At 43.3% G+C, this 15860-nt stretch overlaps 1 protein-coding gene across 3 annotated transcripts in view; it reads left to right on the top strand.

Annotated features, from left to right (window-relative positions):
• FILIP1 (filamin A interacting protein 1) overlaps positions 1 to 15860 on the top strand; it is a 756098-nt gene that overhangs the window by 630815 nt on the left and 109423 nt on the right. For all 3 annotated transcript variants that reach the window (XM_086926517.1, XM_086926515.1, XM_086926516.1), the window contains exon 5: positions 11753 to 14561. In XM_086926517.1, coding sequence (XP_086782643.1) covers positions 11753 to 14561 — 2809 coding nt within the window. The remainder of the gene's footprint in view (positions 1 to 11752; positions 14562 to 15860) is intronic.

The raw sequence follows: 15860 nt of genomic DNA, 5'->3' as shown, positions 1-15860 counted from the left end.
CTGGTACAGAAAAGTGGGTTGTTTTTTGTATGTTCGCAAGGAAACTTTCCGTCCAGTGAATTTAACATTTGTGGTATCATAAAGTGAAAATCTCACTCTGTACCTCATTCTTTGTAGCTCATCCTCTCCACACTCACACCAGCACACGTGAGACAAACAGTATGTAATTTCGTAGCAATAAAGACATGTTTGCAGATTATTTCAATCACACACTTGGATGCTCATTGATTCTTTCGTCGCTCCGGGGTGAAGGAGTGTCACATTCTAATGGTAAGGAAATTCTATGTTACAGTCATCAGAAGTTCAGGGATCAGCATGTGCTGTGTGCGTGTGGGTCAGGGACGTCACGCATGCCCCTGCAGCCCCTCCTGTGCCGGGGGACTCCCAATCCTTCAGGGGACCCACAGCCCTGCAGAGGGTACCCCTTCAGCTCAAGCCCAATAAAAATTTGGTGAGATATGGGAATTTCAGAAGCCCCCTCATCGCACTCTGTAGGGGGTCCATCATTTTGGGTTACACCACTGGTGTCGGCATTCAGTTTTCTGGACATTCATTGTCATTGTGCATAAGTGCATAATGATGGTCCTGGGAACTGCAGGTCAATGTCGGCTGTAATGGATTCATGTAAGCGAGCTTAGATGTATTTATTCTGTGTTGGAACTGAAACTTAAAAAGAGAAGACATTTTCTGCTTGGCCTACCCATAAAAGGGCTGTTGGGTACACCTTGATAAATGCTCCTGTCTTCAATTAATAAAGACCTTTTGTGTTGATAGTTTGATCTCTAATTAAAAATATTTTTTCTATTATTGCCCATTTAAAATAATTTGCTGAACATGTTTGGAAATGAAAAGGGTTATTAATTTGTCATAGGTCTGCTACATAGAAACTGCATGACTTCAACAATAAAATGCTTGGATTTACACGTAGACAGGCTTACATATTTTAAACCAAAGAGACATATTGTAGAAGGTAGATGACATTTTGGCTGTTCCAATTAGTATGATATCCTGTATCCAATGTATTCTAAAGGCGAAATCTAAAGTGGTTGTGCGGTCTATGTGTTTCCACACGAAACATGTTCCTTAGCCTTTTCGACCAAGGGCTGTATTTAAAAGTCTGCAAATTGCAAGAGAGGTTCTAGTATTGAGACAATACCACACACAATTGGTCCACCTGGAGAAGGGATTATAGTGCACTGAGTTCAGTACTTGGAGATAGGCTCTGTTCTGCTAAACCCCACCAGAAGCCAAGACTGTGCATTCAGTACTCCTTATAGGCAGTAATAGCCTCCTAGCAGACAGAAAGGGAAAAAGTTGCCAGGAAACTAAGGAAATGAAGAAGCAAGAAGGGATCACTGCATTTATTGTCTAAAAAAGAAAAGCTTTTCAGGACGCTGTGTGCTGATGTGAGCTATGAGAACAGTTTGGAAGCCATGAAGTTCTTGGATGTGGGGAGGCAAGAACTTATTGACACTGGCATTGATTAAAAGACCATCAACAGTATGATGACTTGAGTACAGATCAGAAAAAACACTGAGCATGACAACCATTGAATAATGAATTTCTGGAGTTCACAAATGTTTCCAGGGGCACTCAATTTGTGAATTTCAGTTTCCAGAGATCTCTTCATTTGGTAGTAGGGATGTTCCAAATGCTGGACTGGCCATTCTGCTAGTCCAGCCTTGGGAGCATGCCTAGTAACAAGTTGTTACTAAGAATGTTTTCACTTGGCTAGACTTGCATATGTACCAAAAGTACCGGTTTCTGGGCAGAACCGGTTGCTATCAACCAACCAAGCTTGGCTATGCTGGAGAGGGACTATGTGTGCTGGCGGGCAGTAGATGTGTTGAATATAACTGCCCTGTGCAAAATATATGAAGGTTTCTCTACTGATGGGTGAAACTTGAGCTACCGTAGGTACCTGCCATGCCAATCAAACGTTTAATTGATTGATGTTTAACACTTGTTGGGGTGTATTGGTGGCATTGGAGTGCATGAGACAAGAAAACAATCAGATGAGAATTGGGTCAAATGTGCCTAACTCTACTTTTCCAGCAGCTAGACCCTCTTTCCTGCACGGTGTCATCTCTCGCATGAGAATCAAGAGTTTTTCAGCTTGTTAGTGTTGAAGGAGCCGTTGCTGGCTCTTTTCATCTCATTGAAACTGTGTGCGTCCACTACTTGCTGTACTATTCAACGTACATTTCTGTGGAAGTTTCATGGGTGTTACCTTACTGGTCAGTACCAGTGTGAGTGTGAGCAGGTAAGTGACATTGTTATTGGTAGGTAGTGTATCTGTACAACCTTTATCAGAGTATTTTCATGACATCCCCCAAGAAGTATGTTTGATTTAAAGGGACCATAGAGTTTTGGTTCAGAGGATGATCACCTGATGTGTTGACGATACTTTTGTAGTGTGACCTGTGAGTGTCTACTAATGTGCCCTCGAGGTTGGGATAGTTGCAGTGTGCCTGTTTTCATCATATGGTTTGTTTGATGTTTTTGGACTATTTTTGTGCACATACCACAAGGTATCTGCTGTACTCTATCCATATTATCCAGGCCTCCGATTAGGCCATGAGTGGGTTGTAATTTGAAGATGTATTCCAGCTTGGATCCTTGATTCTCATTTGTGTACACCCAAACAAGAAGGCATTTGTGTGAACAAGATGTTTGTTTGTTGTTTTTCTATCCTGCCAATGTTACCTTTGTGTGTAGGCACCATATTCGCTACTGCTTTAGGAAAGCACTGTGCTCCTGTGTGGGTTCCGGTATATTGTGCTTTTTTATTCATCAACAGTTGTAATTGGTTTCATGATGGAAGTGGTCTTTGTTTGCCATATTGCTCAAATGATCTGTGTTTGGGTGTGCTATTCCCTAATGGATTTTTGGGCTAGAATTTCTGTGACCTAGCTTTGATTTAGAAATCTTCCCCCATACTTTGTGTGTTTGTCACTGTGTGTTGCTCCATTGACATAGGTCTTCTGTTATCGTTAAATGAAGTACATCTTCACGATTTCTTAAAGGGCTTTGGCTGTTTCATGGCTTTGCGTGAGCACACCCATACTGTAAATATCTTATGTGTTATACGGTTAATTTAGTAAAGTATTTGAAAACGAAACAAAATACTGAGATTCTGATTTTAATTGCAACTGAAGAATCCTAGCAGCCACACTCCTAAAGAGAAACTGCACAGAGTATAAAGGAACATTCAATTGTTGATTATTTTAGTCAAGCTCCACTTTGAAATATTCTTCAATTGTGTTAACTGAGCCAGATTGTTTGACCAAGTGAGTTTGAAAACCAGAAAATAATTATTTGAAATACAAAGCATTTGGTTGCACCCCTTCACATACAAAATATATCTGTTTGACTACAATATTTGTAGTTAGGTAGGAGCTATTTTATTACCCTTCTATTATCGCAAGTTACACTGTCCGCTGACAAAGGTAAGTTGTAGATGGCTTCAGAGTGCCTGTTTCGTTGGTGCTTGTCCAATGTGTTGTAATAGTGAATTGTCAATAGTGCAAATTGTTCATTGACATTCTAGATGCACCACAGTTACTGATGTCTAAGGCCTACCCTTTGAGTACTTGTCGTGCTCGGTCCCAAAATTTACAGATCTGCGTGTTTGCCTAACGTCGTTCAACCCTATTGCGGTATATCATGTTTGATGTCAGTCCAGCAGGGGTGTGGTGCCACTGCTGACTACGGTTTGCCTGCTGCAGTCGAATGGATAGTGAAGTGAAGCCCTCTGCCTGAAACTAACATTTCGCTGGCAAGGAGCAGTGTTAATCTATTTTGCAAAAAGGATTACTGCGCCAATTGATTTTACAATCTGCTGCTTGCGGCTAGTGTTGTGCAATAGATGTATCTTTATTAAAGTGCTACAACTTGAATGTGAACTAAACCAAATGTAAACGTGTTGGCTAGCAAAGAAAGAATGCTCAGAGCCTACACTTTACAAAGATACGACTTTTTTGGTGACTACTTACATCTGAATTCCATATTTGTTTGTTATGTTTCCATAGGCTTGTAGACCTTACAGTTCTCTGAAACAGCGACAAAAGCCGAGTGTTGGTGCTAAATGAAATATCCAGAAAATAAATACATTCAGCACTTGGCACTATGCAACAGGGGAAGACTAAATTATGCAGCAGAGTTGACTAAGTTAGGCAGCAAGAAAAGGCAAATTAAACAGTGTAATGTGACACATTTTAAAGCAGTATTACTTCTCTATTTTGAAATGTGTAGGTCTCGCCTAGACAGTGCATGCACTGTTTCTTCTAGAACTTTTGCTTTCAATCAGTTGGCTTAGAGACTGCTGATTGCTTGCTACTGGTTAGCTTTATTGCCAGTCTTATTTGCTTGCTTCTAATTGGTCAGCTGCTATAAGGTTCCTTCCTCTTAAGATGTTTGTCCCTCTTCTGGATCACATACATACACCTGTCTCCTTCCATTTTTCATTTTTGTCTGCACTGCTTTTTTCTTTGTGTTTAGCCACTCTACCAGAGTGTGTCTTTTTCAGCTTGTGTACTTCTCCCCCCTCTGTTGTCCGTCCTCTTGACACCACCATTTTTGTCTGGGTTACTTCCTCCCTTCCTTCCTCACTCTCTTGGATTGCTTACTTCCAACTGCCCTCCACTCATCCATGCTGTCTTTGTTGCATGGCCCAACGCCCTTCCTCCTTCCATTATTGTCCATGTTGCTTGCCCCCTCCCACCTTCTGTTATTCTCCATTTTGCTTGCCCCCTCCCACCATCTTTCCTGCTGTTGTTGCTGTATTGCTTGACCTCACCGGCCCGTGCTGCTTGTCACCACTCAACCTCTTTCATTGTTGCCCATGTGCTTCCCCCTATCCGCCCCCCTTTTTCCATTGTTGCCTGTGTTGGTTGCCCCCTCGTTCCATTATTGCCCATGTTGCTTGCCTCACCCGTTCTTTCATTCTGTTGCCCGTGCCGGTTACCCTGCCTCCTCCCTACCTTCCAGTGTTGTCATTGACCACCCACCCTCCCTTATTCCGTTGGTGCTCATGTCTACCCTCTAGTATTCCTTCTGTTGTTGTCTGTGTTGCTTGCCCCTCCTACCAATCCTCCCTCGCTTGTCCAAGTCACCCCCAACCCTCCATAATAAAAAAAAAGCACTATGATGTGGTCACAGCTGGCCTCGTCATAGCATTTTTTTCCCTATTTGCTCTCATTGCTACCTCCGACCCCACCCCCATGATCAATTAAACAAAGCACTATGACATGGCCATTGCTGGATTCATCATTGCACTTTTAAAAAAAGCTGCACTGCTGTACAACATGGCTAAAATATTGACAAAGCCAATACCTCATGAAGGCGAGACTTCTTTATTACACATGTTAACACTATGTGGGCAAAGGTTTACCCTTATTAACATCAGTCTAACACCTAAATTGAGTAATCAGCAACTGAAAGGTGACCTGCCTCTGAGGGACAAAAAGCCTGCTGCTGCATGGCAACGTGTGTGGTACTATTGTTAGTAACGTTTGATGCTTTAGATCTAAAAACAATTTATTTTTCTCACATCTGCAAATTATGCTCCAAGGCACAGCATTCGCTCCAGCCAGCTTCCCTCTTCCAAAAACCTTCACATATTTTCTTCCAAAGGCTTGTCTGATAAGGGGTTGTCTGGAAACACTTGCTTGCCTCTTGTGACCGTGGCCCTGCCTTTGCCACCCCTGGCTTCAGACGTGTCAAAATCAGTGCCAGGAAAACAGACGCATCTCCGACCTCCCTGTTTTTCTATTTTGTAATTCACTACTAGTGAATAATAGGAAAATGGAGCACCAGGAGCCCGAATGGGACCTGCTTGATGTAAAAAATAATTTTTAAAGGTATGTTTTGTGAGTGCTTGTGGGTGTGAGTGTGTTTGTGGGAAAACAATGTTTATGTGTAAATGTGTGTCTATGTGTGAGTATGTGCGTGAAAGATTCATTGACTGGAAGGTAGTGAGAATGAGTGAAACTTAATGTCAGTAAGTGAGTATGGGTGAGTTAGAGTGAGTGAGAATGAGCAAGTGAGAGTACGAGTGACTGCCATTGAGTCAGAGTGAATGAATGTGAATGATTGAGTAAGAATGAGTTTGAGGGAATTTTAGAGTGTGTGAAGAGAATGAATGAAAGCACGTTTGAATGAGTGAGTCAGAGTGAGAATAAGTGATAATGAGTGACTTAGTAGGTGAGAATAAATGTGAGTGAGTGTATGTAGGTGAGCACGAGTGAGCATGTAGTGTTATGCTTTTAAGTCTGCTTTCAGCCCTGGAATACTGAAGGTAGTTCTTAGCTTATGGAAGCACCCATGGCTAAATACTGGTGCTGGCATACAGGAGGAAATTCTTAACATGATATGCAGCTGTGACAAAATACTTAAACTGACATACTAGAGGTAATACTTGACATATGGGACTTCCTTACAAAAGGCAGTCACAGTAATGCTTGGCATATAGGGCACCAGTGGAAAAATGCAGCCGCTGACATACTTGAGAAATTCGTGGCATGGGCCACCTGGAAAACACACAAAAAGTGGTAATTCATGGCATAATGGGTATCTATGGTTAAATACTGATACTGGCATACTAGAGGTAATTCTTGACATATGGGGCACCCTAGGCTACATGCTGGTGCTAGCATACTGAAGGGAATTCTTGGTATAAAGGGGGACAGCAGTGGCAAATCAGAGGGGGACAACCATATCAAAATGCTGCCCCTAACATACTAGAGGTCATTTGTTACCAAAGAGCCACCCATGATATATGGAAGACATTAAAAGCAAAATACTGGGACTGGCATTGTTGGACTTTGCCCTTTACCCCAAAAATTTTCGCTTCAATTTGTGGCATCAAGTTGGTATCTAGTGCACATAATAAGCGCACATAAATGATATATAGAAACACCGCTGCATAGCTGTCTAATCATAAACTTAAGTCCATAACAACATCTCACTAGCTCCTCAGGGTCAAAGACCAGTACTGGATTAATAAATAAGGTACATGGCTCAAACGGCCCCTATCAGTCTGTCCCATTCCTCTTTAGAATTCAGACCCTTACGTGCAGTGTTGAGAAGGGAAATATACCATTGTTCGCGCAATTTGCGCTTAATTTGGATATTCCCTCCCCTTTTTCCTATTTTAACTTTTTCAAGAATAAACCACAAAAAGTAATTTTCACCATGGCCAGATTCAATATAATGTGTAACTAATGGTGCTGTAATTTTTTGGTCTTAATCGCAGATCTATGTTCCTGAAACCTAACCCGCACCTCTCTTCCGGTCTCACCAACATTTCCAAGGCCACATGGGCAAACTAGCAAATACACTATGTTCTTACTTTTACAATTGCTAATTGTTTTAGACTTTAATAACACACCATTGTGTATAAATATATTTTATTATTGTTTTTTATTATAGATAAAATTGTGCTAAATGGGAATGAAATCATTTTTCCTGAGGAAGGTGTTGGCTACTAATCAATTGCCCACCGAAATGTGTTGATGCCCACATGAGTGGATACTACATTAAGTTTATGGAGACAATGATCTTGAATTAAATTTTAAACTTTAACATTGATCTTGTTTTTTGGCTAGTGTACTCTCTCACTCTCTAAATAGGAACGAATTGTCCTTTAGACCGCTTCCCATTTGTTATGAAATGCTTTTTATATATTGCTGATTTTATTGTGCACTGTGTTTTGTGTATTTGTGTTATCAATTTTTAATAACTGATAAGAATTGTATCTTTGATAGGGTTGAATAGATTGATCTTGGTATGTTTTCAACTTTTGTCTTGAATAAATTGTATTTGATATATTTTTTGAACTTGCCATTTTGCATTTCCTCCTTGTTCACTTTTGTATGCATAGAATGAGTGTGTTTGTGATAATATCTATGCTGGATGTGTAATATTACCCAAAGGGGGTTACTTTTTTGACGATTGAGAAATGTATAGGCCATGTGTGGAGTGAGAGCCATGTTAAATGTAATGCAATGATGTGCGCACTTGTTAACCCCCCATTGTAGAAATGTACCCTGGTAACATGCTGCATTTAAAATGGATACCATGGCTGTGTGTTGTGTCACCTGACTGTAGTAGGTTAGCGGTATAGATATTCGCTTCCAAGCCATCCCAGCCTTTGGAGGGAAGCCTGGCACCCAGGGTTCTCTACTCCTCCCCCTGAGCCTGTTAGAACCAGTTCCCCAGAGGCTTCTAGAAGCTTCTAGCACTGCCTGGTAGGTGGGGTGAGGGGCGCATAAGTAGGGGGGCTGTGCCACCATGTGCTCAGACAGAGCAGGGACATGAAAGTGAGGGGACCTGCTGCCAGGGGATACCACCACTTGGGCCTGTGTGCTGGACCCTGCACCTATCTAGAACCCCTCTGCTGTCCACAGGGCTAGTGGAAGCCCCACTGCAGGAGTACAGGCTGCTGTACAGGAGGAGTGCCACGCTACAGTGGAGGATGGTGAAAACCTACCGCCCTGTCCTGATGAGTACCCACTGACTGCTGACCTTGCCCAGTGGTGCCTGCTGCTCTGCTACCTGCCCCCTGAAGAAGGAGCGCCATCCTAGGTCCCTGAGGCTGGTGGGACCTTGCACCATGCAAGCGCTACACCTAAAAGTGCCTGGAGAAGGAGAGCGCTTACCTGACCTCCACGGGGCACCTTTGACTGCAGCCAGAAAGAGGTGAGGAGTTGATTTCTGCAGCGCGCCACATTGATTCTGCCCAAGAAGAAGCATGGACCCAACAGCACTGTGTGGCCCTGAAGTACTGTGTGAGTTAAAAGCGCTGTTGCCATCATTGCAGCTGCAAGAGGCTGCCTTTGTGTCCAACAACGTTGTGCTCCCTACGCGCTACTTGGTCCAGGACTGCTGCCTCCAAAGCGCTGTGTGTGAGGGGAAGGACTGTTGTCTCCTAAGAGCAAGCGTTTCAAAGTGCTGTGCCTGCTCAGCGCTGAATCCCTAAAGCGCTCACCTGCTGTTGTCCCTCAGAGCGCGGCATGTGTGAAAACACTGTTGCCCCCGAAGCGCTGTGTCTTTGAAGCGCGACTGGCTCACCTCACCTCCACGGCCCTGGTGCCAAATCCTGAAGCGCTGTACCCAGAAGCGCTCTGCTACCGACATCGCCTTCGCCCACGCGGGTTACCAATCCGCGCTCAGCTCCTCTAGTATTGGCTCTCTGGCGCTGTGTCCTTAGAAGGATTACCTGCCGAAAGTCACCGCTGCAGCCCGGGTGCCGAGAAGTAAAAAAAGTGCTGCGGGCCAGGACCGTGAGGGAGGCTGCATGGGCGCCGCCGCGCTACGAGGAGAAGAGGCACCATTGGAGATCGCCGCTGCGCCCCCCGAAGGCTGGGGAGGGCCGCCGCTGTATTGAAGAAAGGCCTCACCAGGCCCCAGAGCATTCTCCCAGGCCGACGTCATTGGCTGTGCAAGGATGCAGGCACGGCCCCATTGGTTCCTCGGGCGCGCCTACCTGGAACCGCCCTCTGATTGGCTCTGGTGCCCGGTCCCCTGGAGCTGCGCAGCCATTGGCTGGGGCTGCCGTGCCTCCCTCAGGCCGCATCCCTATTAGTCCCCGGGCCCGAGGAAGAGCCAGAAGGGCCGGGACTGCCCGGAACATCGGCGAGGGGGGCTCCCAGGAGAGGGAGAGCCCCAGATCGGCCCAGGCCTGCCAGGAGCTCACGGAAATTCTCGTGGAGCTGCGGGGATCCTGCTTAGCCAGCGTGGGCTCCCGCATTAACTCCGAGAACAAAAACCAGAGGTAACACCCCCAGGGGGGAGAAGAGCGAGAGACTGTGGAGGCGGCGGGGCTGTGGAGAAGCATGTAAAATTAGAGAGGTAGCCCCGTGTCTGCCCCTCCCCAGTAGGAGTTTATAGTGGGCCCTGTTGGCCCAGATCAACCTCGTGGTGGGCCTAATTAGTACTGCAAGGACCTGGGGAAAAGGAAGTAAGGCCCCCTGAACTGGGCGATAGCATGAATTACTGACTGTTGTTGTGCCTGCTATTCTAGTTTCCTGGTGTAGGAAATGTTAATGATGCCACGTGCACATGACAAGGCCCACTGAGAGCACCTACTATGTTCATGCCTGGGTGCCTATGTTACTGCCTCCAATGCTCATGTGAATACGCCCCATGCTCATAATGGTTGTGCCTATGCGGATGCTGATTACTAATGTCCTGCTAACGGTATATGCCCCCATGTGGAAGGTGTTCATGCCAGGGAAGGTTTTTAGGCCCTGTGCCCTGCCTACACTATTGGGCCTGATGTTTTCCCCTAAGGGTGATCCCCACTGTTAATGTGGCTTCTGCTAGAGCAAAGCCTATTAGGCGGTTTTAGGTTAGGCCTAGTGCTCCTGGGCCTCAATATCATCTATGTCTAAGGCCCCATGATTTTTGTCCACTGCATGGCTATGCCAAATGTTAATGCTTACTTTTAATTGCAACAATGGCACTGATGGACTTACCTTCTTTTTTTCCATTTACCCTGCAAATAATCCCCTTGTATATATTGCCCTGGCGCCAGTTGGCTCAGCATTGTGACTACTGCGTTTACTATTGCATATTTGAACCAATACAAAAGTTATTCTTTTTCACCTAATCTGGTGTGGTCTCTTTTTGTGGTGTGCCTTGGGTGTCGTCTGTGTGTACTACGTGGATGCTTCACACATGTCCTCAGGAGTTTGGCCTGCCCGCTCTGCACCATGCTACCCCCTTTCTAACAGGCGTATTGCATGTAATTGTTGGCATGCGGAGGCACCTAAGGGATATGAGGGGCAGCCATGACAAAATGCTGCCACTGGAGCAGGGGAGGTAATTTTTGACACAGATGGGCATTCATAGCACATTTTGAAAAAAAAGGGGCCTCTTATGGGGAGCATCAGATTTCATTGGCGGAGCACACCATGAAAAGATTTGAATATTTAATGAGCTGCTGTTTAAAAACACAATTTGTAGACCATTTTACTTTCAAATGCCCTATATAGGTCAATTTTGTTTTTCAAATTGTTCTCAGAGTAGACCTCGTCCCAACCCCAACCCACCTAGAAGAAGTCTGGCTCACTCCCTTTGCTTACTGCAACATAGTCCAAGTGTTGTATTACACACCACCACATTGAAAGATTATATCAGCAGTTTAATGTATGAGAATCTAAAATAGACATTTTTGTTGTGTTATGGTGTTATATTAATCATAGTGTTATTATGGAACTTCTGCAATATAAATTACTGTGATGTCATCTGAGATATGGTCAACAGACATCACTTCCTGGGAAGACATATGAGATTACTACCTTTAATGTTAATAAGGTCAAATAGTGTGTGCTGTCAATTCTGCAACTCCAGGCATTTTGGTAAATCCACATTCAATCATAAAACATGCTTATTTTGGGGCTTGCAGATTTATTCATTTGAAGTCTTCAAGCAAACAAATCAATGTAATTTTGACCTGCTTTCTGCAAATTACTTTGGTTAAAAGTGCAATGTAAAAGCGCAATACAATATCAAATATACACCAATGTATTGTATAATGAACTTCATCATATAATGTGATTTAGCCAAAGACAGCATACGCGGACCCGAATAGTATTTATAATATGAGATCACCACCGTTAAATCTGTTGTCTTAAATAGTCTACTCCAAATTGATATGCTACACAGTAAACAAGGCAAAATTGGACAATTGTTGGTCAACATATGAGTATGTCTGTGTTTTAATAAATCATATTTGCATATGTTTCAGGTTGAAAAAGCTTCTTGAACAAGAAAAGGCCTATCAAGCACGCAAAGATAAGGAATACACTAAGAGGCTAAATAAAGTGAGAGATGAATTGGTCAAACTGAAGTCTTTTGCCCTCATGCTGGTGGATGAACGACAAATGCACATCGAACAACTTGGACAGCAAAGCCAAAAGGTACTAGACCTTACCCAAAAACTCCAAGAAGAGGAGGAAAAGCTTAAAGTTATTTGCTTAAAAGCAAACGAGGATGGGCAAAAACTTCTCAAGTTGGAAGTAGAGCTTGAGCACAAGAACTCAAAATATTCACAAGAGCATGAGGAAATGACTGCAAAATTAAGTAACCATGAGTCTCATAATCGGCAGCTGAGACTTAAGGTAGTTGGCTTGAGCCACAGAATTGAGGAGCTAGAAGAAGCCAACAAAAACCTCCAGAAGGCTGAAGAAGAGCTTAAAGAACTAAGGGAGAAAATTGCCAAAGGAGAATGTGGAAACTCCAGTTTGATGGCAGAGATGGAAAACCTCCGTAAACGTGTGCTTGAAATGGAGGGTAAAGATGAAGAGATTACGAAAACAGAGTCACAATGTAAAGAGCTCAGGAAAAAACTACAAGAGGAAGAATACCATAGCAAGGAATTAAAACTTGAAGTAGAGAAGTTGCAGAAGAGAATGTCAGAACTGGAAAAATTGGAAGAGGCTTTTAATAAAAGCAAATCTGAATGTTCTTTGCTCCACACAAATTTGGAAAAAGAAAGGAACTTAACCAAAGACCTGATAAATGAGCTTGAAGTAGTTAAGGCTCGAGTGAAGGAGCTGGAGTCTTCAGAAGGAAGGCTCGAAAAAGCTGAGCTTGGTTTAAAAGATGACCTTACAAAGCTGAAGTCTTTTACGGTCATGCTGGTTGATGAAAGAAAAAACATGCTGGAGAAAATAAAACAGGAAGAGAAGAAAGTGAACGAGCTAAACGGAAATTTGAAGACTGAACAGGGTAAAGTCATGGAAGTTACTGAGAAGCTGATAGATGAAAGTAAAAAACTTTTGAAACTTAAATCTGAGATGGAACAAAAAGTGTGCAGTCTGACAAAAGAAAGAGATAACTCTTTAAGTAGACTAAGAGGTGAAGAGGAAAAATCGAACAACTTGTCCTCCAGGATGGATTTACTGAAGAGGAGAATCGAAGGCATGGAGGCAGCAGAGAGAGAAGCAGAACAAAACAGAGCAAAGAAGGACCTAGAGACTGCCATTCACGAAGACAGTAAGATGAAAGAGCTGATTCTTGAAATTGAAAGGCTGAGAAACCGTCTGAAGCAGCTGGAAGTGGTTGAGGGGGATTTGATGAAGACCGAAGATGAATATGACCAGCTGGAGCGGAAATTTAGAACAGAGCAAGACAGGGCAAACTACTTAATGCAACAGCTGGAGGAAATGAAGATCCAAATTGCCAAAAATAAATCCATAGAAAAGGGTGAGGTAGTAACTCAAGAGGCTGAACTGCGACACAGAATTCGTTTAGAGGAGGCTAAAAGTAGAGATTTGCAGGCCGAAGTTCAAGCCCTAAAGGAGAAAATCCATGAGCTAATGAACAAAGAAGACCAGCTCTCTCAATTACAAGTGGACTATTCCGTTCTTCAAAAAAGATTCATAGATGAAGAGAATAAAAATAAAAATATGGGCCAGGACCTTTCTAACCTCTCAAAAGAGCTTGAAGTTTCTAAGCGCTACAGTCGTGCCATCAGGCCCAGCATGAATGGTAGGAGGATGGTAGATGTGCCGGTCACATCCACTGGTGTACAAACAGATGGACTTAACAATGATGGGGCAGAGGAAGAATCACCAGCAGTGTTTATTCGAAAATCATTTCAAGAGGAGAACCACATTATGAGCAATCTTCGACAGGTTGGGCTGAAAAAACCAATGGAGCGATCACCTGTGCTTGAAAGATACGCTCCAGCAACAAGTGAGCTAAACATCCGAAAATCTTGGATTCCTTGGATGAGGAAGCGAGAAAATGGCCCTCAAATAACACCAGAGAGGGGACCTCGGGCAAATGGCAGCCCAGGACAGCCTGGAGAGGTTTTCCTTTCACCAAAGCAAGGACAGCCTCTTCATATTCGGGTTACTCCAGATCACGAGCACAGCACTGCCACACTGGAGATTACAAGCCCCTCTCCAGAGGACTTTTTTTCAAGCACAACTGTGATTCCCACACTAGGACAGCAGAAGCCACGAATCACTATAATTCCATCTCCGAACAGTATTTCCCAAAAAGGAAAAAGTGTGGATAATCCATTGTCTCCTGAACGCGCAATGTCCCCTGTTACCATAACAACATTTTCCAGGGAAAAACCTACAGACAATTTGAGATCTCCTCTTGCAGATAGACCAATGTCACCAATACAAATAGTGACAGTGTCAACATCTGCTGCACCAGCTGACAATTCTTTGTCTCCTGAACCACATGACATGACTATGGGAAGGGCTGTTTTCAAAGTTACTCCAGAAAAGCAAACAGTCCCAACACCGATCAGGAAATACAACTCCAATGCCAACATTATAACAACAGAAGACAATAAAATCCACATTCATCTTGGTTCTCAATTTAAAAGACCCACTGGTCCAACCACCGAGGGGGCAAGTCCCGTGATCACTGTCAGACCTATGCAGATAGCAACAGAAAGCAAGGAGATTGCAACTGGAACTGTCCTTCGTTCTCCTCGGAACAGTGTGCTCACCAGGCCAACTGCAAACAAAGTAACCAGCACCATCACTATTACTCCTGTCACCACGTCCTCTACAAGAGTAACCCAATCAGTGGTAAGTTACTCTGTTCAAAACTCCTGAATGTCATGGTGTTTATTATATTCGTGTCATATAGATGAGGGTTTGAGGTGGACAGATATATGCAGTAGAGCATTAGCTCAAAAACCTACTATATTGTACAGCTCACCTGTACCATTTGCACAAAAGCAACATAAATATCTCACAAATATATCATGACAATGTGTTGTGCATGATCTTGTTGTTGACTCCATTGCAGAGGACAAAATGTACCATGGATCCAAAGCCAATTTATCAAGATGCCACTCTGGTTGGGCCTGATTTAAGATGGGGCTGAATGTCATTTAACTTACATTATGATGAGGCCAGCCTTCAGTGTGTCCTACATGTATTTAGTACTTTATTATTTGTGTTACTTCATGTGGTCATTTCTGCTCAAGAGCACCTATTGGTGTGACCATACTAAACCATATAGTAATTTGTCTTTCACAACTGTTATAATACATAACAAAGCTAGAATAGGAAGGCTTCTCTGAATAATGTGTGTTATTTTTATTTATTTATTTTATTTTGAGAGTTTTATACAGCGCGAACTAGACCCTATGGGGTATCAGAGCGCTTTACAAGGTAGAGTCTTAGTTACATAAAAACACGATAAATAGCATAAAGTTCGCTGATAGACAATGGTAGTGTAATCAACCAATCATTGATACACAGTATAATATACATAAGAAAGCGTTCACTGTATATCAAGCATAATATAGATACACTATCTAGGATACCTGGCTGGGCAGTGAACATTATAAAGTTTGACATAAAGGATACGTATATGGCCAACGATGCTAGCCCTTTCTAAGGTGAATTTAGCCATGAGGAGCTATTTCACTTCTTTTTTTAAAAGTACAATAGATGGATTAAGTCTAGTTTCGGGGGGTAGAGCATTCCAAATTCTGGGCGCCATCCCTGAAAATGTTTGGTTATACGTTTTTTTCTTGTTGAATCTTTGAGGTTTCAGTAGAAGGTTGTTAGCACTTCTTAAGGATCTAGTCCCACATGAGGGCACCAGTTTCCGTGTCAGATAGCTGGGTGTATTGTGATGAATGGCTTTATGAGTCATACATGCTATTTTCAAATGAATTCTGACTTTAAAAAGTAGCCAGTTAAGGGATTTTAGGTCCGGGGATATGTAGGAACTCTTTTGTAGCCAGTGATAGGCCTCGCTGCGGCGTTCATTGAGGCTCTTAGAGGGGCCTTTGCTGCTCTGGGCAGGCGGCAGAGAAAGACACTGCCGTAGTCCACCCTCGGGATAACTAGAGCTAGAGCTTGTACTGCCAG

Source organism: Lissotriton vulgaris, chromosome 6 (assembly GCF_964263255.1).
Source record: "Lissotriton vulgaris chromosome 6, aLisVul1.2, whole genome shotgun sequence".
Taxonomy (NCBI): domain Eukaryota; kingdom Metazoa; phylum Chordata; class Amphibia; order Caudata; family Salamandridae; genus Lissotriton; species Lissotriton vulgaris.
This window is presented reverse-complemented; position numbering and strand designations above follow the sequence as displayed.